Raw genomic sequence first — 24,246 nt, forward strand, 5'->3', positions numbered from 1 at the left:
AATGTTTTCATTCATCTGCCAATGTTGCAAATCCAATCTATGTGGGTATTGAAAAAATCTACCAAAGTTTTCAATATTACCGTGGACATTCATTAACCCACTAGCATATTCAACATCATTAGGTTTTTGACTCCATTATGATTTTTTTTTTTTTTGGTAAAAACTCCATTATGATTCTTGATAAGGAAGTAGGTTAAGGTCATATGTTGGAGCAAGTCCATCCCTATCCAAACTATATACGTGTCGTAATGTTGGTACATCTAGAACAACCTTCATTTTTGACCCACCCTTAGAAGTTAGAACCAATGAGAAAATTAGACACTCTGGTCCAATGCATGGTGACTCAGTAACGTACGTGGGTGGGTGGGTAGCTTAAAGGATGTAGAGCTTATCCTCTTTTGTTCGTACCATATAACATAAGTCAAAAATTTCAAACCATGTGTGAGAAGATAAGAATCTTTGGATAAGGCAACGTATGAAAAGGAAACAACCAAGGCAATGCATAACTTCAATAAGCAAGTTTTTTAATTTTATTAAAAAAAAAAATTTGGGAGACAGGTGGAGTGCATGGATTCTTGGATGGTGTCTAGATTAGCTAGTGGTCAATATTTGTACCCATAATTAAAAATAAGAAAAATTATCAATTGCATCTTCCATTTATTTTTGAACAATATTTGCATTCATGTCTCATACATTGCGAATAACGTATTTTCATCGTATAAATTTTTGTATAATCAAAATAGTTCAATTTTTTAATCTTCATTTAATTATTTTCTGCAAAATTTAAATTAGAGATCGTTTAGTTATTTGAATGTTTCAAATAAATATATAGACTAGGGTTCATGAATATATTATTTGGTACTCACACTGCCTATTTGTTCCACATATCTGGATGCATAAACAATATTTGATCTGAAATTTTTTTTGTAGAAATAATTTTCAAATGTAGAATAAGAATTTTGATTATAAAATATATATGGTGAAGATATGTTAATTGCAAGGGTTTGAAGTATTATCCTTTCTAGTTTTTAGAATTTAAAGCCAGTGTATGTGTTGCCTCCTTACCTAAAACTCATAGAATTTCCATGTAATCACCTGTCATAGGTATGCACTTTTATAGGAAGCAAGCAATCTAATCCACTCTTTATGAAAATGTGTTATATATTCTTTTGTATGCATATATATGCGTGCCAATCAGCTCAAACTTAATAATTACATTTACATGAAACTTCCTTGAAAATATTATCCACAACTTTCTTTTGTTGTTCTTCTTCTTCTCCTTCTCTTTTCTTCCTCAAGATCTATGGTTGCAGGTGGTGAAGAACAAATGCTTCAAGGTCCATGCTCGATCACAAAATATGACAACTACAGAAAAAGGGAAGATAGCTGGATGATCGTGAATGAAGATGATGGTCATGATGATATGTACGACACCACATCCTCGACGTCGATTTCGAATAGATCATCGACGTCTTCATCGGACTTAGTAGATTATGCAGCATCATCATCAACATCATCATCGTGTTCTTCTTCCTTGCATTCGCATGGATCGTTGTTCGACTTGTCAGATCTCATGTCTCACCTACCCATCAAGTAAGAATAAAGAAAAAGAAAACCCATTTCATCAATATAATATATTTCTAATTTCTTTTCCATTAATTTATAACCACGATATGTGGAATTAGGTTTTGGATGTTGGATAGTTTTTCCATTTTCCACACAATACATGAAAGAATAAATATCTAACTAAGAAGCATAAATAATATATAGCTTAGACTAGTCGATCATGGAAGTGTGCTGGTTTTGTTACGCCCAAACTCAAATCCTGTGTCTCATAAATAAAAATAGTTTAGAATATCGTATTGATAGAAATTTTAATTAGCATGATATGTGCAGGAAAGGACTTTCAAAGTACTTTGAAGGCAAGTGCCAATCCTTTACATCTTTCTCAAAGGTCAAGAGCGTTGAAGATCTTGTAAAGAAAGAGTTACCATATAATCAAAGAAAGGCACTAAAAGCAAGCAAGAGCTATGGCGGTGGCTTGGGTTCTTATCGACCGTACACACTTCCGAAGGCCGCCATTTCTAAGAGTAACAAGGCATCGACTACCTCATCTTTTCCGAGCAGATCAAGAAGCAACTCTTTTGGTAATAATAATGCTACAATCCCCCCAATTCCAATAAGAAAGAAGTTTTAACGTATCGTACGTGCGCCGGTCTGCATGTAAAGTTGTAAACTACACAATGTAATGTATACTTGTTAATATTTCTTTTTTTTTTTTTTTTTTTACCTTGGGTGGAAGTATATACTAGTTAATATTTTGAACCTCCTGAAGTTGATCTAGCTACTGGCTTTTACACAGACAAAACGGATATTATATTTGTTCTTCAGATGCGTATATTTCTGCAACTTTTAATTAACATCTAGAATTTAGAAATATAGGCATAGATTCCATGCCTGATTTGAAAAAGAGGAAAGAAGGTTGGGTTAAATCTTAGAAAACTCGACTTGTATAAATAGACATGACAATGGAGCGGTGCGGATTGAGTTTGCTTGCCCTCCTATCTAGGACATCCCCTATATATTTGCCCCAAAAACTTTTTTTGGTGTGTTCCATTAGTTGATAATTTAACAGGATATTATTAATTGTCAGTGGTACTACAGTTTAATTATATATTTCTTCATTTATAAGTGAGAGTCTCAAGTTTAGTTTAAATTTATATCAAGTTCAACACCTAATTATTATGACTGACCGTTGTGTAACTTAGTACATATAATTTCTCTCATAAAACTAGTACATAGTTGTATAATAACCAACTTATTGGTAAGTGGATCCTTTAAAGACATCAAATATACTCATCAATATTTGATTACCATGACCCCTTTGAAGAAGGATAATATATACTTCCCAACGAGAGAACGTACATATCTCACATCTTACAATTTGTATTTGGAGATTGCAAACTCTAAATGGAGTTGGTCTAAACGGCTAACTACCGTTCAATATTAATCCAACGTTGGATGAGAATAAGTGTTTATTTAAATTTCGTTGTTCTACTTTCTCCATTGTTACGAAAATTAGATAACAAAAATTAGCCTCATTGAGTCTCAAATTTTAGTGCTAGCAAGTATACGAATCGGATGATAGTATAGCTTGAAAGCACAAATATCGTCCCACAAAGATCAAATTTATTCTAAAGTCTTACTAATTAAATTGAAACAAATTGTAATTGAGAAGCTTTAACGGAAAAGAGAGAAAAGTTGAATTAAACTAAAAATGAAGTACGACTTGAAAATAAAATGCATGAAATAATGAAATTAAAAACATAAGAAAAATGAGACATAGGGCATCCAAATTCACTGTAACTCTAAGATCCCACATCGCCCAGGGGAGTGATCCTTATATGTATATTCCCATCCCAACCTAGCACGAGGTCTTTTGGGAGCTCACCGGCTTCGGGTTCCATTGGAACTCCGAAGTTAAGTGAGTGGCGCACGAGAGTACTCCCATGATGGGTGACCCACTGGGAAGTTCTCATGTGAGTTTCCAAAAACAAAACCGTGAGGGCGCGGTCAAGGCCCAAAGCAGTATCGTGCTACGGTGGGGTCGAGCTCGGGATGTGGTGGGGGCCCGGGGCGGGATGTGACAGTAACCATTTCTATTGAATTCCCTTAATAGTTATGCTCAAGTAGTTCTCCAATATTGATGATTGATTTTCCCCAAATTATTCAACGGCCATGGTTGCATCAAAAGTATCCTTACATGTTAACCCTCTATGGCATCTAGATGGATTTAAACAAGTGAGAACTCATTAAACTCTATGGAAATTATTGGAAAATTACATAAACCCTAATTGCATGGCATCTACAAATAGCTGTTTATGGCACCAATTGCAAGAAGCTAAACCCAAGTTAAGTCTGACATCTACTCTAACTTGCATCAAATCAACTTAACTTAAACCTAGATGGTGATCAAGCATCTAAATGAAAATCATGCGCATTACAAATAGCAAAAGATACTCAATATGGAATAAAAGCTTGATAATAACAATGCCACAAGGCAATTAAGTATTCATGATTAGAATACATCTTAGCCCTAGCAAAGAAAAAACTCCAATGTAACTCTTCCGCTTTGCCCTTCCTTGCCGCAGCCCCTATGTAGACTTGTGCGTTTTTTCTAGTTGTTGGCTGACTCACTCAAGAGGAGAATGAATCTCCTTATATTAACACCCACGGCAAGCATTGGAAATACCAAGAAGAAATGGTCAAAAAAATGACCACTAATCCTTGCTCTAATGGACCCTTAAGTCCTTATCAAACAAAATGAAAAATAAACAAAAATAATAAAAACTAATAATTATGTTTCTCCTAAAAGTCATTGAATAGCATCCTATGTCCATTTGATCTCCAAAACTGCTATGTTTCCGCTTCTTATTGTAATGCATATGTCTTGACACAGTTATTTAGGCTCTTGCTCCATTGGAATTACTTTAAGACACCCGAAAAGCTCGTTTTCCACTTCTTTTTCATGTAACTCCGGTATTGAATGCCTATAAAATAAATAGATTTTAGTGCATTTAACCCATTCATATAAACAAAACCCAAAGGAAATATATGATAATAATATATGAAAATACGACCACATCATCTTTCACAGTTGAATTAAGATTAAACAATCAGATGACCACAATTTTTTATTTTTTATTTTTTATTTTTCCAAAAAGGGAGACAAGTGGTGGCAAGTCACGATTATTCACCCATTCCAAGAGTCGGAAAGACCACAATTTTTTTTTTGAATTCTAGGGTCTAGGAGAACAATACAATTACTTCTTATTATAATCCTTTGATAATTTTAATTGGGAGCAACTCCCAAAAAATCAGTATGAACTTCTCCCCAGTCTTATTTATCTCCTAAATTTCTTCATGAAAGAGAGCGCAAAATCAATATTTTGCAGTGTCAATAATATTATTATTTTAATCTTCTAATTATGCTAATATAAACAAATAAATAAATAAAGGCAAAAGCCAAGATTTGCCTTCTTAAGTTTAATCTCTCATTTTTCGAATTCGATACCAAATTAGGTTGCTTATTGTGTGGCTTAGCCGAACTCCCTCTTCCCTTAGTGTAAAAATATCGATGTACTAAAAAAAAGTTTAATCTCTCATTTTCTTTTATTCAAGCGATATGAAAATTATTAACCAAATCTAAAATACAGGAGAGGAACCACTTAATACTACGGTCTAATGATATTCCTCTTCACTTGTAAGTGAGATGTCAAAATTTGAAGCACATTATTGCTAGCCCATTGTGACGCTAAACCCACTCCATTCCCCATAGTGTAAATAATATCATTTCTTAAAAATAAAAATAAAAAAGTTTTAACGAAACACTCCAGATACTATTCACTTTTAATGAAAATGACATTTTTACTCTAAAAAGTCACTCATGGAACACTTACAACATCTTTTTTTGTCTTTTTTATTAAAACTCAAAGTTTTAAAGTTTTTTTAATTAGTTTTCCTATAAAAAAAACACACAATAGAAGAATATAAATTTGGGTGTAGAGTAGAGCGGGAATCATTCTGCTTTAGCCTAAATCCATGTGTCATTCCTATATTGGGCCTCTTTAACTATTAGCCCACACATGGCCCAAAAGCCCAAAACATGACAGGCACTTCTAGACGATTTATTACTTGAGTTGGTTGGGTTACGAGCCTCCACACTTCAGTCCCTAAATCACAGAGAAAACAATTCGGCATGGAGTGATTCCAATTTCCACCATTTTCCTTATTTTTCCTGCGATTTCTGTTTGGGTGCTTAGCAAGATCATCCTGTACACTCTTCTTCACCAGGTAAAACACTAAATTTCCAGCTTTTTCCATTCATATTTTTAGTATACTTTCCAGAACCCTAAATAGCAAACCTTAAACCCTAATTCTTCTCTGAAAAAACCCCATTTTCCGCTTTTAGGGTTCGGAAATTCATCGAGTCAATGTAGTTTCCTATATATTCTGATTTAGTTTCATGTTTTATTTTCTGATTCAGTTTTAGTTTAGTTTCTGTAAATACACACACATATACACACACACACGCTTGTTGTATGTATTGGAATTTGAAACCCTAATTGTATATTGATATATAGTGAGAGGAAGCAGTCGATTATTATACACAAGGCGAAATGGCATTGATGAAAATTGGCATCAACGATCTCCCTAACTTCGCATTGGTTGAAATACTTTGTTGACTTCCTAGTGGTAAATTTCTTTCTCAATGCAAGTTTGTGTGCAAGCGTTGGTTCACTCTCATCTCCACCCCTAATTTAATGGACCACCTTTTGCTTCTCCGAACTCGAAATGGAAAGAAAATGCTGGTGGTACGCGCTTTGATAGACTGCAATGGGGAAGAATTCCTAACAGAGTTCAGTCTCCGTCATCTGAAGGGTTAACTCCTATGTTGAAAAGGCTCCAGAATTTCTACGTGCCGAAAAAAGGGCCAGTTGTTGTAGTTACTTACGATGATTTAATTTTGTGCACTGATGGCTGGTATTATCACAATGATTACTACATATGCAATCCGTGCACCATGGAATGGGTTGCTCTTTCTCCACCCCATACTCACTGCTTCAACATCAAGCCAGTGCGAATCATCTGCGACAGGCCACCTAACCATAAGGAAGATGTTTCAAAAAAAAAAAAAAAAAAAACTATAAGGAAGACAATCGGAATGGGCATTTTATGCAGCTTAATGATCAGTATAGGTGCAGGGTTGTGAGAATTCTTCCTCCTAATGATGAATTTAACTTTCACCCCGATGGATATTCCAACGATTTCAACGTGGAGATTTTCTCTTCGGAGACTGGAAAATGGAGAGAGTTAGTTGTCTCTTCCCCACAAGGAATTTATTATGATACGCTCGACAATATGGGCTTTGCGTACAATGGAGTGTTATATTGGTCAGGTCACCGTGATGGCTGTTTTCTGGTTCTTGGGTTGTATCCCTTCAATGATTTATGAATGTAGTTTCACTGTATTTGATGTGCCTGTACATGAGAAATTTGTAGTTGAGTGCCCAACAGTGAGTGGAGGGTTGGTGCGGATGAGTGACTATGACAGAGTTACTAGAACCTTGTTTGTTTGGAATTTGAAAGAACAAGATGTTGATTCTATAGTCGAGGGAGATAGCAAATTGTGTTTAAGTAAACAGGAGGTTTATTCCCTAGACCGAAAAATGTGTCCGGATGATGCTGAAGTTGTTCAGAGGCTACCTTTCGACCCAAACAATGAGGATATTTTTTATCTACTGGTGGATGGTGATATTATCTTGTGCAAGATTCGTACAAGAAAGTGGTCAAAGATAGTTGAAAAGATTGCACTCAATGCCCCATTTTACTTCTACCCGTTCGTGCTCCCATGGTGGCCAACACCAGTTCCCAGATTACCACTCCATGCCCCGCCGTGGTGGAGGAGCTAGCAGCTCACCAGCATATGGGACGCATCAAAAGTACTAAACTCTTCTTTATTAAAGTTGGACTATTTAGCTTTGATATATTTTCAGCTAGCAGTAGCTGTGGACTAGTCTTAGTTTGCTGCAGTGACGTGTTTCTTTTTATTACATTTACTTGATCTACTGTGGCTTCCATCTTACGTTTCCGGGTTTGCTGTGAATTTCAATTTATTCTATATTATATGCGCCGGTTATTTACTAAAGCGGAAGTTTCCCATCTATATCAATGTATTAAAAGGCGGAGGCGTAGGCAAGGCGTTCCATGGATCGCAACGTTTAGGTGTAAAGAGAAGATTAATGGGACCTTAAATAATAGGTGTTTGCTGAGAAAAACAGGAGAAACAGGGGGCTCTTGTGGGCTTTAAAAATAAAAGAAAAACAGACTTGGCCAAAACACGTCATTTTGGGCCGTCTTTAAAAAAAAAAATTTCCTCTTCGTCTTCCTGATCGTCTTCCTCATGAGGACGCCGCACACCCTACAACCCTAAACCTAGATGACAAAGCCTTCAACTTCGATTTACCTAGACAACAGAGCCATTCGACTTTGATTTCGGATCGCACATGGATCTAGAAATGCTCGCCAACCGCCTTTAAGCGTGCCTCAGCCACCTAGGCTCGCCTTGACCACGCGTAGGCGAGTTTTCATCCACTCCCACTGGGCAGAGGTGTTATCACTCCTGCCCCACCTTCAAAGACGCCTAGGTGCACGTCGAGGCGTGTCTTTTAAAACGCTGATCTATATGCACTATGTTTGGTGGGATAGGACTTGCTATATTGGTCATGATGTGTTTTGTACTATGCTTGGTTGGATTGGACTTGCTATTGGTTGTGTTCTGTTTTGGCTTCGATTTTGTTTCCGATTTCTGGTTTCTGGTGCTTATTGAGCTGTAGAGCAGGTCATGGTTTCCTTTGGTTTTTGGTTTGTTTAGCTGCTCTGGTTATGGCCCTCTTGTGGCCCTTGCAATTCATTTTTTTGTCTTCATGATCTTCTAGAAATCAGAGTGCAATTGAGGCTTTCGTAGTTAAGCGCCCGTGTCGTATTTTGTTTTAATTTCTTTTTTTAGCCGAAGGTATAGAATATCATAGGTAGTCAAAGGAAGGAAAGAGTGGAGGAGGAAGGATGGAGAAATGGAGAATCCATGAAACCAAATTTTTGGAAAGAAAAAGCATTTCAACTAGGTTTCGGTTTTTAATTTTGGCTCCACTTACATTTTCTTCCACCTCCATCCCTTCTCTCATTCTTCTCCAATACACCCGTCTTTCTAAAATGATAGAAACAAGATGGTTACCAAACGACCCTTAAGGCGTTAATTGCCGATCCATTTCTTTTATATTCTTTTTAGGTTGGAACTTCTCTACTAATTGGGTTGGGTGTGGTTAGCTTCTGCAAAAACTGTCTATAAACTTCGAAAAATATTCAACTTGCCCTCGCATGTATTGCTCTCCTCTTCCCTCTCCGTACACGACACCAACAAGCCTAAATAATGCTCCTTTTCCCGTCGGTCCTTGGACGTCGATTAGGATTGTCGACGACTGGCGTGTGAAAGCGATCGCAAAGTTTGTAGTTTCCAAGTATAACAAGACGGTTCATAATACTAATTATAACTGGGTTTGGAACGGGAAGTAAGTTTTTGAGGTTGTTTTCGACGGTAACGACGTTTGAGCAAACACAGTAGTGGGAGTATTTTTGGGGGATGACAAGACTTACTAAAGATGGGGGTGACATTTTAAATCCTAACAAATTTTGAATTCATGCCGGGTACTATTTTAATTAAGGAACGTGTTATTTATGATCCGGTTTCATCCTAACTCATTATGCTTGATTTGTTTTCAACCGTTCAATTTTGATCCAACGGCTCACATCCCGTTCACATGCACAGTCCGCACTTTAGAAACCACGATGTTTTAAGTAATCTAATCTAAACAACGTAGACAAGAGTATCTGGATTGGAATGCATAGGGAAACAAAGCCTTCTATTAAACTATGAGCTCACATTCAAAAGTAATTATCCAATCAATTCACATAAGGCCCAACAACCCAAATCAAGACACGCAGACGCAGTTACCTGTTGACGGTTTATTTACTTTTGAGTGTCGGTAACATTTTACCCTTCCCGAACTCCACTCTCAGAATCCGTAGCGAAAACAATTTGGCGATCGTGGGACTTTATAATCCTCTTTCTATATATTTCTTGCGATTTTGCTCAACAAAATCATCCTGTTCAATCTTACTGACCAGGTAAAACCCTAAATTTACAGCTTTCTGTTTAATCCCAGTAGAAATTCTCCACCTTAAATCCCAATTTCTAAATTTACGGTTCATAAATCCATCGAGTTACAGCAGTTTCCTACATATTTTGATTTAATTACATGTTTTATTTTCTGATTCTGCGTATGGTTAATTTATTGCTCAATTTATTGTATTGAAATTTGAAACCCTAATTGTATAACTCTGATTGTATGTACATGTTGTTGTATAGTGAAAGGAAGCAGTAGATCGTTATCAGCAAGAGAAAATATGTCGACATTGATGAACATTAGTATTAATAATGTCCCTGAGTCGGTATTGGTTGAAATTCTTTGTCGACTTCCTTGCGCTAATTTCATTTTTCAATGCAAGTGCGTGTGCAAGCGTTGGTTCACTCTCATCTCCAGCCGTTATTTTGTTAACCGCTTTTTGCGTCTGCAAATTGATAACAAAATGCCGGTGGTATGCACTTTGATAAACCACAATGGGGAGGAATTCCTTAACAGAATTCAGCCCTCGTCGGAAGTGATACCTCATATGTTGAAAAGGCTCCAGAGTTTGCACGGTTTGAGTAAAGAGCCAGTTGTGGTAGCCACTTACAATGACTTGATTTTGTGCTCTAATGGCTTGTTTGATCAAACTGAATACTACATATGCAATCCATACACCACGCAATGGGTTGCCCTTCCTCGCCCCCGTCGGGGACGCGACACCATAGGCACCATGCCAGTGGGACTCATCTGCGACAGTCCTTACTATAAGGAGGACGATCAGAATGACATTGTGGAGCTTAATGATAACTACAGGTACAAGGTTGTGAGAATTCTTCACCCTAATGATGAATTTAACTTTGATCCTGATGGATATTTCTACAACTTCAAGGTGGAGATTTTCTCTTCAGAGACAGGCAAATGGAGAGAGTTAGTTGTATCATCCCCACAAGGAATTATATATGACACTCTCGATTATATGGCCTTTGTGTACAATGGAGTTTGTTACTGGTCGGGTCACCGTGATGGCTGTTTTCTGGTTCTTGGTTTGGATCCGTTTGCTGACCAGGAATGTAGTTTCACTGTATTTGATTACCCTGAAGACGAGAATTTTGTAGTGGAGTGCCCAAGCGTATCTCGAGGGGTTGTGCGGATGAGTGACTTTCACAGAGATACCAGAACTTTGTATGTTTGGGATTTGAAAGAAAAAGATGATGATTCTGTGGCTGAGGGCGGTAGCAAATTGTTTTTGAGTAAACAGGAGGTTTATTCCTTAGATCAAGAAATGTGTCCGGATGATGCACAAGTCGTTCAGAGGTTAAATTTCGACCCTAATGACAAGGACATTTTTTATCTAGAGGTGGATGGAGATATCATCATGTGCGACATTCGTACAAGAAAGTGGTCAAAGATTGTGGAAAACACTACACTCGATCGACCTTTGTGGTTCTACTTGTTCGCCCTCCCATGGTGGCCAACACCAATTCCTAGCCTACCACGGCCGGCCTCAGCTAGAGAATAGCGGAGGAACTATGAGGACTATTAAAGTACTAGACTCTTACTTTCAGCTAGCAGTGCACTCGTAGTAGTTTTCCGCGAGGCAACTTGTTTCTTTCAAGAAGTGATGTGTGACCGGCTCACTGTGAATTTCAGTTATTCCATATTATCCGCACTGGTTATTGTTTGCAGGAATGTGAACATCAGTTAAATCTGTGAATCTTGTTGCTTTGTGCTTGTAGAAATTTAGTTTTAGTGCTGCTATTGGTCATGTTCTTCTGCTTTGGCTTTGCTTTTTATTAGTTTGTTATGAATTTGTGGAGCCTTTTTTGGCTTTGCAGTACTTGTGGGGTTCTATACGCTCTTGAAGCGTTTTTGTATAAAACTTATAGTTGTCGGTGTCTTTTAAATGATTTTTATAATTTTGTGGCGTTTAGGAGGAGATATGCTGAAATATTGATGCAAATAAAAACATAGAAATGCAAATGAAGAAGAACCAAATGCTAAAAGAACATATCAGATTCTCTCTCTATACCAACTAGCATCACACAGCTCAAATGCTCCAGACACTCTTCAGTGGAAGAATACTGAACTACAAAACAACCTAGCTGCTGCGTGTTGGGTCAGAAAATGGATTTCCGCCCGGAAATTCATGGAGACGTGACCGTTCGGTTACGAAGTCTGCTTGATCGCCTCAGCGGAGTTGTAACTTCTCCGTCTTTACCACCCGCCTAAATCGACACAGAAAAAGAACAAGAAGAAATAATTAATTTTCATGATGCGAATAAATTAGTTTCAAACACACATCTTTAATTTAAGCAAAAATTTTCTGCAACCGAAAAGTTCTCACCTTTTTCTTCATGGCCATCTGAGGCGTACTAAAGCTTCCGTAGGAATGGGAATCCATGGACGAAAACTCTGACTCCGACGGCTGCACTTGAAAAGAAATTGACTGAGCTCTGCTCCCCAACTTTTTTGAAGAAACAGAATAGTTGTTTTCTTCACTTTCTGTCATCTTATTTTTCATATCACAGGTCCTTAGAGAGCTGCTGACCTCTCCGACCACAAGCTCGCTGAGCAATTCAACTGTCGGTGCCTTGCTATGGAAATACTCCCCGGAAGCTGCCCCGGTTGAGTGCTTGGAAGACAGAGACATCCTTCTGAAAGATGAGTAAACATGCTCAATGCTGTCGTCTCCCCTACTAGGTAATGCCAAGTTGTATCTCTCTGCTGTCACAGGCTCATAATATGGCTTTGAGGGCGGAGAAGAACTGTTCCCGTTGATTTTCTTCTGCTCTATTACCAGAGGTTTAGCAGAAGGACTTGCCATCACACGAGAATCCCTTTTAGTAGCATTCCTTCGCTTAAAGCGAAACACCGACACCAAAGAGGCAACAGAGGCAACAGTCACAGAAAATACGGAAACCCCAATAGCAGCTGCGTAAAATGTTTTCGATTTCATGAAATTGATCAGCTCCTCCCTCCAGTTCCCTTCTGCTTTTAAATCGGAAGCCTCATCAAAGCTTATATCATCGTTATCCATGGTCTCTGGTATAACAGGTTCAGCTGCCATGTTGGTTGAAGACTCTTCTGCTCCCTCCATTATTTTCTCAACTATTCCATCATTTTGCTCCGCTGCAACCTCTCCTTTTTCGAAAGCATTTGAAACATCAGACACTAAATTCTGATGATCAAAATCATCAGACACGGATGGTCCAACACCCTGAAACTCAGAATTCTCAACTATGTCACCAGAAATATCTTCAATATCTTCAGGTTGTGGCATCACCACTACTTCACCCAAGCCATGAATTCCTCCTTCCTTTTCTTCTTCAATTTCTTCAGCTTGTGGCTTCACCACTTCTCTCATCTCATCAGCAAGTTCAACATCTCCCAAGTTCTCATCTTCAACCTTCGCTTCATCCTCAATATCTTCATCAATTTGCATCTCTTCTCCTTGAACGATAACCTCCTCGGTCCCCATTTCAATAGCTCCTTTAATTACTTCCACAAAGCCCGTATGTCTTTCTTCTTTTTGATCCCAAAGATTACCTCTACTTTCAAGTTTCTTCAACAAAGCAGCTTCAATTGTAGAGTTCTGAATGCTGCAATACGCATCTTCCATGCCTTCAAAGTGTGTTTGATGGTTCATTGGAGACATATATGAGGCAAAGAGAACTATAGCCAACAAAAGAAGCAAACTTTTTAATACCCCCTTCAATTTCCCGATCTTCTCTTCCTCAACCTCCTCATATTCCTCCTCATCACTCCCCTCAACTTCTGCATCACCTGCTTCAATGTCTTCATCACTCAACTCAATTCCCTCATCTTCTTGCTTAAGAGTCCCATCCGGATGAGGCAAAGCCAAAGAACCAGGACTTGTAACAGCACCAACTTCCTCATCAGTGGCTTTCTGGTAATCAAAAGAACGACTATCATTCAACTCAATTTCTTCATCTTCTTGCTTAAGAGAGCCATCCGGATGAGGCAAGGCCAAAGAACCAGGACTTGTAAAAGCACCAACTTCCTCATCAGTAGCTTTCTGGTGATCAAAAGAACCACTATCACTCAACTCAACTTCTTCATCTTCTTGCTTAAGAGACCCATCTGGACGAGGTGAAGCCAAAGAACTAGGACTTGTGACAGCGCCAACTTCCTCACCAGTGGCTTTCTGGTAATCAAAAGAACCACTTGTACTGGTGCTGAACCCAACGCCATTTTCTAGGCCAAGAAACAACTCTTGCCGCCTGTTGGGCTTGTAGCGGAGGAACTGAGGCCTCGGAGAAAGGTAATTGGTTACCGGGTCATATGGCCTTGAAACCAAATCATCGGAAAGAGCCTCATCAGCATCATGGGATTGAAAACTTGGAGGGGATTTTGGCAAGGCTTGAGACAAAGAATGATTAACATTATCAATAGCTATATGGGATTTTTCAACATGGGTATTCGAAAAATCTGGTTCGGAGGCCTCCTTTCTTTCCCCTAAGATGTTCTTTCTTGAAGCAAGGGCCCTGCTTTTGGAAGCTGCAGATATGGATATGGTTGGTGACATGTTGTTCTTTGTCGTTGGTTTCTTGGGGCTCTGCGATTTTTCAACATGGATATTTGAAAAATCGGGTTGGGAGGCGTCGTTTCTTTCCCTTAAGATGTTCTTTCTTGAAGCAGTGGCATTAGATTTGGAAGCTGCAGATATGGTTGGTGACATGTAGTTCTTTGTCAGAGGTTTCTTGGGGCTCTGCTGATTGGAGTTGCCCACTTGCTGATAATATTGATCGTTTTCGTCTGCATATTCATGAAAAACACAAGTCTTGATAATGAAAAAAAAACTAAAACATCTAAACAATCAGAAGACTTCAAATGCTTCGTTTCGGATTCGGAGAAAACAGGAATTAGATATGGAGAGAGAGAGGGAGAGAGAGAGTACCAGATGCAGAGGGCTTTGGGGTTAGAGGACGCTTTGGGGGTGTCGATGAAGGAATCCTCCTCCATTCCTTATCAGAAGATTTTACCTCCATTTCTTGCACTTTGTTTTTCTGGGTAAAAACTTTGAATTGATTGAGAATATGTGCATAATTTCTGGGGCTCGAAAGATGATATCCACAATGTACCAAAGTAGAGCGTTGGAGATGCGATATGACCGTTGGATGAAAGGTAGAGCGCTGGAGATGCGGCGATATGGCCGTTAGAGATTATAATATATAAATACAGAATCCACATTTTGAATTTTTGACCGGTGGAATGCCTGCTTTGCAACGGTACCAAAGTACTGTATATCGTATCTGACGTGGATGATAAAAAATCTTACCTATTTCTTTTTTCCTTTTTTAGATCGTTTACTTATTTCTTTTTCTTTTTCGTTTTAACACTTATTATTAACTGTATTTTTTTCATTGTCGATTGTACACAAGTACCACTTGAACTTGCAAGCATATGCGCCAATATCACTTAATTTTTCAAACTATTATCAAGGGAATTATCGGACTGGGACTATACGAACCACCAATTTTGGCGCCATATTGACTTATGCAGTGTTATTTTGGAGCCAATTTGATTCTAGCCAATCCATGACGTTAATTGACAAAAAATTCATTATAGGTGACATGTTTTAACAACAAAATTAAGGGAGATTTCATGAAAAGAGTTTGGGCTAATTTTATCTTAACAAAAAACTATGCTATAACTTTATTTAATGAAAAAAAACTTAAATTTTAATAAAGAGGACAAAGGAACTTAAATTTTAATGAAAATGACACAATTTTAATATAAAAATTAAAAAAAAAAAAAAACTGACGCACTGGATCTGCACGTCCATTACAGACACTGTTTATGGAACTGAACATTACTACACTATTTATCAAACTTAACGGTACCACACTATTTATGAAACTGAACGGTACTATACTATTTATGAAATTGAACACTACTTATGAAACTGAATGGTACTATATTATTTATGAAACAGAACAGTACTACACTATTTATTGGTCCAGATTCATAAATAGTGCATTGTTCTTGGTTCACTTTTATAAATGGTGCCTAGTTATTGGGTCTAGTTTTATAAATAGTGTATAGTAATTAATATATTTTCATAAATAGTGTCTCATTCTTGGTCCAGTTTCATAAATAGTGTCTAGTTCTTGGTCCACTTTCAAATATAGTGCCTAGTTCTTGGTCATATGTCATAAATGGTGTTTAGTTCTTGGTCCAGTTTCATAAATAGTGTATAATAGTTGGTACAATTTCATACACAGTGTCTCTTTCTTGGTCAATTTCATAATTAGTGTCTATTTCCTTATCCAGTTTCATAAATGGTGTTTCTTGTTTGCTCCATTTTTTCGTTCAATTTTAAAAATAGTGTCTTATCCGGTTTCGCTGCATGCCTTGAGTAACAACCACCTTCATGGTGGTGATGATGGTGGTGATGCCCATACCCATGCCCATGGTTTTCTTCATATCCCAAATAAAATCCATTAGACCATATAACCTGCGAACAGAAACAACCACAAGCAACACCTCACTCGGCATAACTTGCATACCGATTCACCCAAAGAAAAATAGCACCATGGTTTTTTGTGTGAATATAATAGAAACTTGAAACGAAAACAAAGAACCCAGATATGCAATCATCAAGGAGAAAGAAGAATCATACATTCGCTTCTTTCTTAAGAAACTTTTGTTTGTATAAAATCCCGTAAGGCATGCACTCTGGAAAAGTATTGTGCAACACACTCAAAATCCACGTCTACAGTCTATGGAACACGATAAATTTAGTTAAAGATAAAATTATTTGTACCAATGGTTCTCACATATCTTGGAACCATTCATTCACTCATCCGTCCCGTGCTTCCACAGTAATGGTAGTGAATATTCTTCCACAGCCAAAGCAACAATTATTCCAACAAATTTCACTGTTCATCAATAGTGAAAGCCAGTCATCATTCAAAGCCATCATTCATCAATAGTGAAAGCAAGTCTTCCAAGGCCTTTTCCAAAGTCTTTGAGAAGTAGACTACGGAGGAAAAGAGAAAAAGTTTGGATTTTCCACAATTTCTCAATCAAAAGTTTCTTTGAGTTCACATTGTGCCCAAAGAAATCAAAAATTGTAAACACTTTTCATTTTTAGAATGTCAATGATGCCTGCGTGCACCAACATCCTTTTCATTAGTCATTTTCTTATTTGCTGACTCAATCGTCAGTACATCAATTGTAAGTTCCAATGTAAGTTTTGCAATAAAACTTATTTTCAAATTATATTTGAATCATTATTTTTAATTCATTATTTTCATTATGAAGAATATTTTCATAACAACTGATTTTGAATGACATAAAATTCTTATTCACAGTCAATTCGTTGAATACCTCAAGTTCAAGGTAAGCACTGATCAATCATTTGTTCAATTATTTTTATTCATCTATAACAGTTGGTTCCAAACTGAAAGATGAACAAATGTGTTGATTATAAAGATGATAACTCAATTACCACTCACTTGGCTCTGATACCAGATGGGGCGGAACTAATGATAATAATCACTCACTTGACTGAGGTTATGTTTAGAACACGCCTTACTGTTTGTGAGAGTAAACAATCCTACTTAGAATGAATTGTTAAAACAAGAAAAAACAATCAATGCTTTACAACACCCAGATGAATCTCAACCAGAAACAATTTCTACAATATGGGATTCAAAAGGAGAGAGTGAAACAAATTCCATTAGAAAAATAGAAGAAGCTTTTCAAAATCTTGAACTAAAACGAATCACAAACAAAAGACTTCACCAACTCTTACCAAAAATTGGTATCCGAGGCCAACACCTTCGGACATTCAATTTGAGGAAAGAAACATCCAAAACCAATTCTCAGTCTCAGTTGATAAACTCTATGAATGGAACATAGATGGATTGTCAGAATAAGAACTTTTGAATAAATTACAACACATCTCCATGGTTGCTAATAATTATATTACCAATCATAACCTCAGTCAAACTCAAGTTGTCGACCTTTTGGTCACTGGATTTACAAGAATGCTTCATTCCTGGTGGGAAAAACATCTCACTGAACAATCAAGAAATGAAATTAAAAATGCAGTCAAAAGAGACGAAGATGGAACACCCATCTTTGATGGGCATATAGGACGCGGAGTCCCAAATGCAGTCAACACATTACTTTTCACCATTATAGAGCATTTCATAGGGACACCCAGTAATGTCACCTTCAGAATTCATGATCAACTTAGTAATTTAAGATGTCCAACCCTAAGCGATTTTAGATGGTACAAAGATATCTTCATGTCTAGAGTCATGCTTAGAGAGGATAGTAATCAACCGTTTTGGAAAGAAAAATTCATTAATGGATTACCAAATTTATTTGCCCATAAAATTAGAAATGTTTTAGTCAATGAAGAAGGTATCATACCATATCATACACTTACTTATGGAAATATTATTAATATTATCCAGAAATAATGATTGAAAATGTGTATTGATATGAAAATTACAAAACAAGTCAACAAAGACAAGTCAATAGCCAAGTACGAATTAGGAACATTTTGTGAACAATACAGATTACCTCTTATTGCTCCATCCAACAAAAAGAAAAAATCAGAAGCCTACAATAGGTATCCAAATAAATACCCAAATAGGTATTCCAGTAGAAGACATCCCAAATATAACAAATTCAAAAATAAGAATTTTGAAACAAATAAATTTTATGAGAAACCCAGGTCCAGCAAATAGAAGAGAAAACCCTCAGGAAAATTCCACTTCAAAAACCAAGAACAAAAAGGGAATTGCTACAAGTGTGGTAAATTCAGTCATTATGCAAATAAATGTAGAGTCAAGAAAACAATCAACCAGTTGAAAATCTCTGAGGAAGAGAAAACCCAGTTAATCCAAGTCTTAGAATTAAGAGACACGGACCATAGTCAATCCGAAGATGATTTAAGTTCTAATTCGTCTTCTTCCAATAATTCTTCAAGTAGTCTTTCATCCCCCGACATTAAAATAAGATGCACTTATACTTGTTGTAAAAAGATTTCAGTCCTCAATAAACAAGAAGAACAAGAAGTTCTTCTTATCGAGTTAATTGGCAAAGTAGATGACCCTGAATTAAAATCATTTTATTTAAAGAAACTTAAGCAGTTAGTCTCCCATGAAGAAGCAAGTACTAGTCAACCCCAAGTGGCCCCAAAAATCTGTCTTAGCACAACCCTGGAAAAGTTTAACAAGACTAAGTAAGAAATTACGGTTAAAGATCTACAAAGAGAAGTCAACAAAATTAAGGAAGAAATTAAGTCCTTAAAATCAGAAAACATAGAAATTCGCTCACATCTCAGTAGTATCCAAACACAAGCACTCATTGGCAATAATGATGAAGAACACAATAGTTCTTCCTCCGATCAAGAGTCAGAACCAAATCCATAGAAAATTCAATAAAAAACCTAGTTTTAGGATTACTACAAAAAATTAGGATCCAATAATGGTATTCTAAAATAAAAAAATAATAAATGAAGATTTCCAGTTAGAAACAATTGTCTTAATTGACTCAGGTGTAGACTTTGTATTCAAGAAGGTTTAGTTCCCACTAAGTATTTTCATAAATCAACAAAAATCCTTAGTGCTGCAAATCAGTCACCAATGCAGTTAAAATATGAAATCTCAAAAGACCATGTTTGTCTAAACAATGTTTGCTTTAAAACTCCATTTGTTTTGATAAAAAATATTTCAGACCCAGTCATTCTAGGTCTCCCCTTCATAGCTCTTCTATATCCTTTTAAGGTACACCATAATCGTATAACCACCAGAATATTAGGACAAAAAATCACATTTGAATTCTGTACGGAAACAAATCTCAAAAAATTAAGACAATTACAAAAAGATAGCATCTAAAAAATCATCAATTTAGTTACCAAAAAATCACAACAAATTAATTTCTTAAAAGAAGAAATTAATTACAAAAGAATTGAAGAACAATTAACAAACAAATCTTTGTTACTAAGCATTGACAATTTTCAAAAGAAACTTGTTAATGAAATTTGTTCAGATATTTCCAACGCCTTTGGGCATAGAAAACAACATATTGTCAAACTTCCTTACAATAAGGAATTTAATGAAAAGAAAATATCAACAAAAGTCAGACCAATCCAAATGAGTCAAGAAGTTATGGAATTCTGCAAAAAAGAAATCCAAGAACTTCTCAATAAAGGAATCATTAGGAAAAGCAAATCACCCTGGTCTTGTCCTACTTTTTATGTCCAGAAAAATGCTAAATTAGAAAGGGGAACTCCCAGATTAGTCATTAATTACAAACCTCTCAATGAAGTCTTAGAATGGATACGGTATCCAATTCCCAACAAAAGAGATTTAATTAAGAGACTTAGTCAAGCTGTAATCTTCTCAAAATTTGACATGAAGTCTGGATTTTGGCAAATCCAAATTCATGAAGGTGATAAATACAAAACAACATTTGTCACTCATTTTGGTCATTATGAATGGAATGTAATGTCATTCGGTCTTAAGAATGCACCCAATGAGTTTCAGAATATCATGAATGAAATATTTAATCAATACAGCCATTTCTCAAACAATCAATTTCTTCCGGATCTCCTGAACAAATTGTTCGTTTCCATTCAGAAGTATGGAATCCAGCACAAAGTAATTATAATACTATTAAAAAAGAAATATTATCTATAGTATTATGCATTAGCAAATTTTAAGATGATTTATTAAATCAAAAGTTTTTAATCAGAGTCGATTGCAAATCTGTAAAACATGTTTTACAAAAAAATGTTCAAAACAAATAGGGTAGAGTACAAAAAACTACCTCAACTATTGGTGTCACGACACTTTCATACCTCATCTTTTAAAATTGACAATGTCATACCTCATCTTTAGAATTTGGTCCAATGTTACACCTTCCGGTACTTGGCCGTTTACTTTTCAGTTAAATGATGACATGACTTGATTCAGGGCCCATTTACTATTAAAAAATTAATAAAATATTTTTAAAAACTAAAAAAAAAATTATTTGATAGGAGAAGGAGAAGGAGGAAGAAGAAGAAGAGGAAGAAAAAAAAAAATCCAACCCAACCCAGTTCCCCCCCCCCCAACAAAAAAAAAAAAAAAAACCCCCTGCAATCCAAAAAGAAGAAGAAGAAGAAGAAGAAGAATAAGAAGAAAAGAAAAACAAATAAAAAACAACCCAGTTCGTCCCCCCCCCAACCCAACCCCCTGCCAACCCCAAATCCACCACTCTCATCCATTCTCCACATCCTCTTCCGCACCCATCCTCCACCTTCTCTGCGCACCCATCTTCCTGCTGACGGGATATGGGTTTTTTTTTTTTTTTTTTTTTTTTTTTTCTTTTCTGGGTTGTAGGAGGGAGAAGAGGGGGTGGGGAGGGGGTAAGACAAACTGAGGGTGGGTGCGGGGGGAAGACAAATTGGATTTTATTTTATTTTTTTTTGGGGGAGGGGGGGTTGCAGGTGGGGGGAAGAAGATGAAGATGGGGAGAAGAGAGAGGAGGGGGAAGGGTGAGGGACGAACTGAAGGCTGTTTTCTTTTTTTTTTTTTAATTTTTTTATTATTTTAATATTAAAAAAAATTAAATAATTTTTATTAGTTTTTAATAATATTTTAATGATTTTTTAATAGAAAGTGGGCCCCGAATCAAGCCACGTCAGCATTTAACTAAAAAGTAAACGGCCAAGTAACGAAAAGTATAACATTGTACCAAATTCTAAAGATGAGGTATGACATTGTCAATTTTAAAAGATGAGGTATGAAAGTGTCGTGACACCAATAATTGAGGTAGTTTTTTGTACTTTACCCAAACAAATAACAATGACCCATAAGGAGCAAATTTAGAAATCTTGATAAAAAGGAACCTTCATATCCACGACAAAGGTATGGTTGAATTTGATGAAAGGTTTTTATTACAAATGATCCCTGAGATTGATCAAACTCATCATTTTGGTCCCTCACTTTCAAAATCAATCAATGTCATCCCTAACATTCACTACCGCACATCAACTTTGTCATTCCGTTAAGATTTTATCCCCTATTCTGTTAGTTTGTATGTGGGACCTACAAATCCAATGAAATGGCGACACGTGGATCACACAAAATAAGAGTTTTTATCGCAAATGGTTACTGACATTGATCCAACTCCTCATTTTGGTCCTTGGGTTTCAAAAATCAATAAATTTAGTCCCTGACTTTCAATATCACACATCAATTTAATCATTCCGTTAAAGTTTCGTCAATATTTTTTATCCCACTAATCCAATCATATGGTGCCACATAGATTAACTATAAGAAACTATTTTTTTTAAGATTTAAAACTAAAAGTAAAATAAGAAACTAAAAACTAAAACTAAAAGAAGAAAAAAAAAAGTCATCATCGTCTTCATCAGGGTATGCTCAAAAGGAAAAGGAAGGCACCATGACACCACTAAAGTGCTTGGCCTCCTGAACTCACTCCACATTCTCTCTAGTTGGTTATAATCCTAAATACTATCAAATTTGAATTGAATTTGCATTCGAATGTATTGAATTTAGATTGAATTTTTTTTTCCAATTGGGGTTGTGGGATGCGAGAAAAATGTCAGCGCAGAATACTCTTGTTTTGGTTCACTCTTAAAAAAAATAGTTTCTTATAGTTAATCCACATTGAGTGAATTGATTTTAAAAGAGTGAATTGACAAAAATACCTTTAGAGGCAAGGATGTTGACATTTGTTGACCAGCGTATTGTGAGTGTATGAAATATTCTTTTAGGGTATCCTCGTAGTGCTCGTCACTATGAACACGTAGGCACAAGAAGAATCAAATTCGGAGCTACGATGGAGATTTTACAGACTTACCTGTCGTAAAGGATGTTTTAGTAATTTCACGTTTACTGGAGGTAATTTTATTTTTTTTTTTCTTTTTGGCATTGGGCTGTGTACCACGTAGGTCCCATGCCCCACTCCTCTCCCTCACCCTTGTGTCTCTCCTTCTTTTCCCCATTTTCGGGGAACACTCTTTCTCTCTTTTCTCACTACCTCTTCCCACACCTTTCCATTTCATCTTTCCCAGCTTTCTCCCTCTGCAACATTTATCAGTCGTGAGGCTGAGATCGCCACCACCAACCTACACACCTTGTCCCCCTCCTCGATTTAAATTAGAAAATAAAAAACTAAGCTCTGATATCGAACCCACGTTGTACACCCAAGCCTAGTTTTGGTGGGTTAATTTTCCGACGATGGTGAGTCTTGAAAACAACTTAAAACTTAGTGGATCGTGTTTTGGTATATAATTCTAGCTTTTCTAAGGTTTTTTGTGGGGGGTTTTGGTACAAAAACGGTGCAGAGGGAAATTCCCCAGTTTCCGGCGGATATTCAACGGTTTCGAGCTGTTTTCCGGCCAACTCCGGCCATAACTAAGGAAACCAAAGGTATTTTCCAATTCCTTGTTCTCTGAGCTTCGATTTGATATATGGAGGGCTAGGTTTAGTAAAGTTTTATGGTTGATTGGAGCTGGGGACATTCGGTCTTCTTTTTGTTAGGTCCGGTGACCCACGAGTTCAAACGGGTCAACCCGACCTGGTACATCAAAAGAAAAGAAAAAAAAAGCCCAGATTCGCGACCGGGATCCGGATCTGAAACCGGGATCCGGGCCGGTCCATCTCTGAATTGGGTTTGAAATATTCCTTGTGTTGACTTTTTCGAAATTTTCTCGGGAACCCTTCTAGGCTAGTTTTGATGCTCCGAGTCCATTTTTTACATCCATTTAGTGAAATTCCAAAGTTTTAACATAGTTTTCCATCCCAGCATCTCGGTTGACTTTTTAGGGTTGATCGTTGACCATTACAAAATTTGCCCGGGACCCCTCCTTAGCGTATTTCGATGCTCTAATTCCGAATCCACACTCTATTTTTTCCAAATTTAGTCATTTAAATTGAGTTTTACTAATGGGTCTCAATATCATGGTTAGGTGCGATTATTATTCGAAACTCTGGCCTTCCTAGCTCGAACGGTGTGACATCACAAGTACATATGAGTGGGTCTTTTCTTATGTGTGTGTGTGTGCGTGTGTGTGTGTGTATAATTGTTAGTTTCCATTTATACATTTCATAAAGAGTTTTCTACAATACGTCACCAAGATTAGCGTGACGTTTATAAGATTTAGCACATTGATAGAAATTATGAAGTTATGCTATGTCCTACGGGATGCACAGGTATGCGTATTATTATTGATGCCTTAATTATATTTATGAACATGAATAGTATTATGGTGACATGAATTATCAATTTACCACTGTATGCTTTTATTTATGTTATCTGCTCATCGTTGCTGCACCGGTGTTACTACTTTCCTGGGCCAGGGTCAGTCTTTCACGTGTATGTTCACATCGCATCATACGCTCACTTTGGATCCATTGTATGTGCCAGTCCAGTCCTAGATTGCTATAAGCAATTAGGACTCATATGTGATGCACGTAGCGCCAGTCTTCATGTGATTGTATTACTAG

At 36.8% G+C, this 24,246-nt stretch overlaps 3 protein-coding genes and 1 long non-coding RNA gene across 4 annotated transcripts; 2 read left to right on the top strand and 2 right to left on the bottom strand.

The window, feature by feature from the left end:
- The first annotated feature begins 533 nt into the window (after positions 1 to 533).
- On the top strand, positions 534 to 2,285 carry LOC137740317 (uncharacterized). The gene is made up of 2 exons (XR_011069162.1): positions 534 to 1,593; positions 1,897 to 2,285. It is a non-coding gene; the product is annotated as an uncharacterized lncRNA (long non-coding RNA).
- Positions 2,286 to 9,603: 7,318 nt separating this feature from the next.
- On the top strand, positions 9,604 to 11,648 carry LOC137739914 (F-box only protein 8-like). The gene is made up of 2 exons (XM_068479660.1): positions 9,604 to 9,743; positions 9,985 to 11,648. Exon 2 carries the CDS (start codon positions 10,023 to 10,025, stop codon positions 11,262 to 11,264), a length of 1,242 nt encoding a protein of 413 aa, XP_068335761.1. The 5' UTR covers positions 9,604 to 9,743; positions 9,985 to 10,022; the 3' UTR covers positions 11,265 to 11,648.
- An 83-nt stretch (positions 11,649 to 11,731) lies between these two features.
- Positions 11,732 to 12,630, bottom strand: LOC137739915 (uncharacterized). The gene is made up of 2 exons (XM_068479661.1): positions 12,090 to 12,630; positions 11,732 to 11,970 (listed from the first exon to the last, which is right to left on the bottom strand). Exons 1-2 carry the CDS (start codon positions 12,567 to 12,569, stop codon positions 11,890 to 11,892), a joined length of 561 nt encoding a protein of 186 aa, XP_068335762.1. The 5' UTR covers positions 12,570 to 12,630; the 3' UTR covers positions 11,732 to 11,889.
- Positions 12,586 to 14,782, bottom strand: LOC137740600 (protein Ycf2-like). The gene is made up of 3 exons (XM_068480438.1): positions 14,664 to 14,782; positions 12,636 to 14,521; positions 12,586 to 12,597 (listed from the first exon to the last, which is right to left on the bottom strand). The coding sequence occupies exons 1-3, from the start codon at positions 14,752 to 14,754 to the stop codon at positions 12,586 to 12,588; spliced, it is 1,989 nt and encodes a 662-aa protein (XP_068336539.1). The 5' UTR covers positions 14,755 to 14,782.
- Between the last annotated feature and the right edge of the window lie 9,464 nt (positions 14,783 to 24,246).

Source organism: Pyrus communis, chromosome 7, assembly GCF_963583255.1.
Source record: "Pyrus communis chromosome 7, drPyrComm1.1, whole genome shotgun sequence".
Lineage (NCBI taxonomy): Eukaryota > Viridiplantae > Streptophyta > Magnoliopsida > Rosales > Rosaceae > Pyrus > Pyrus communis.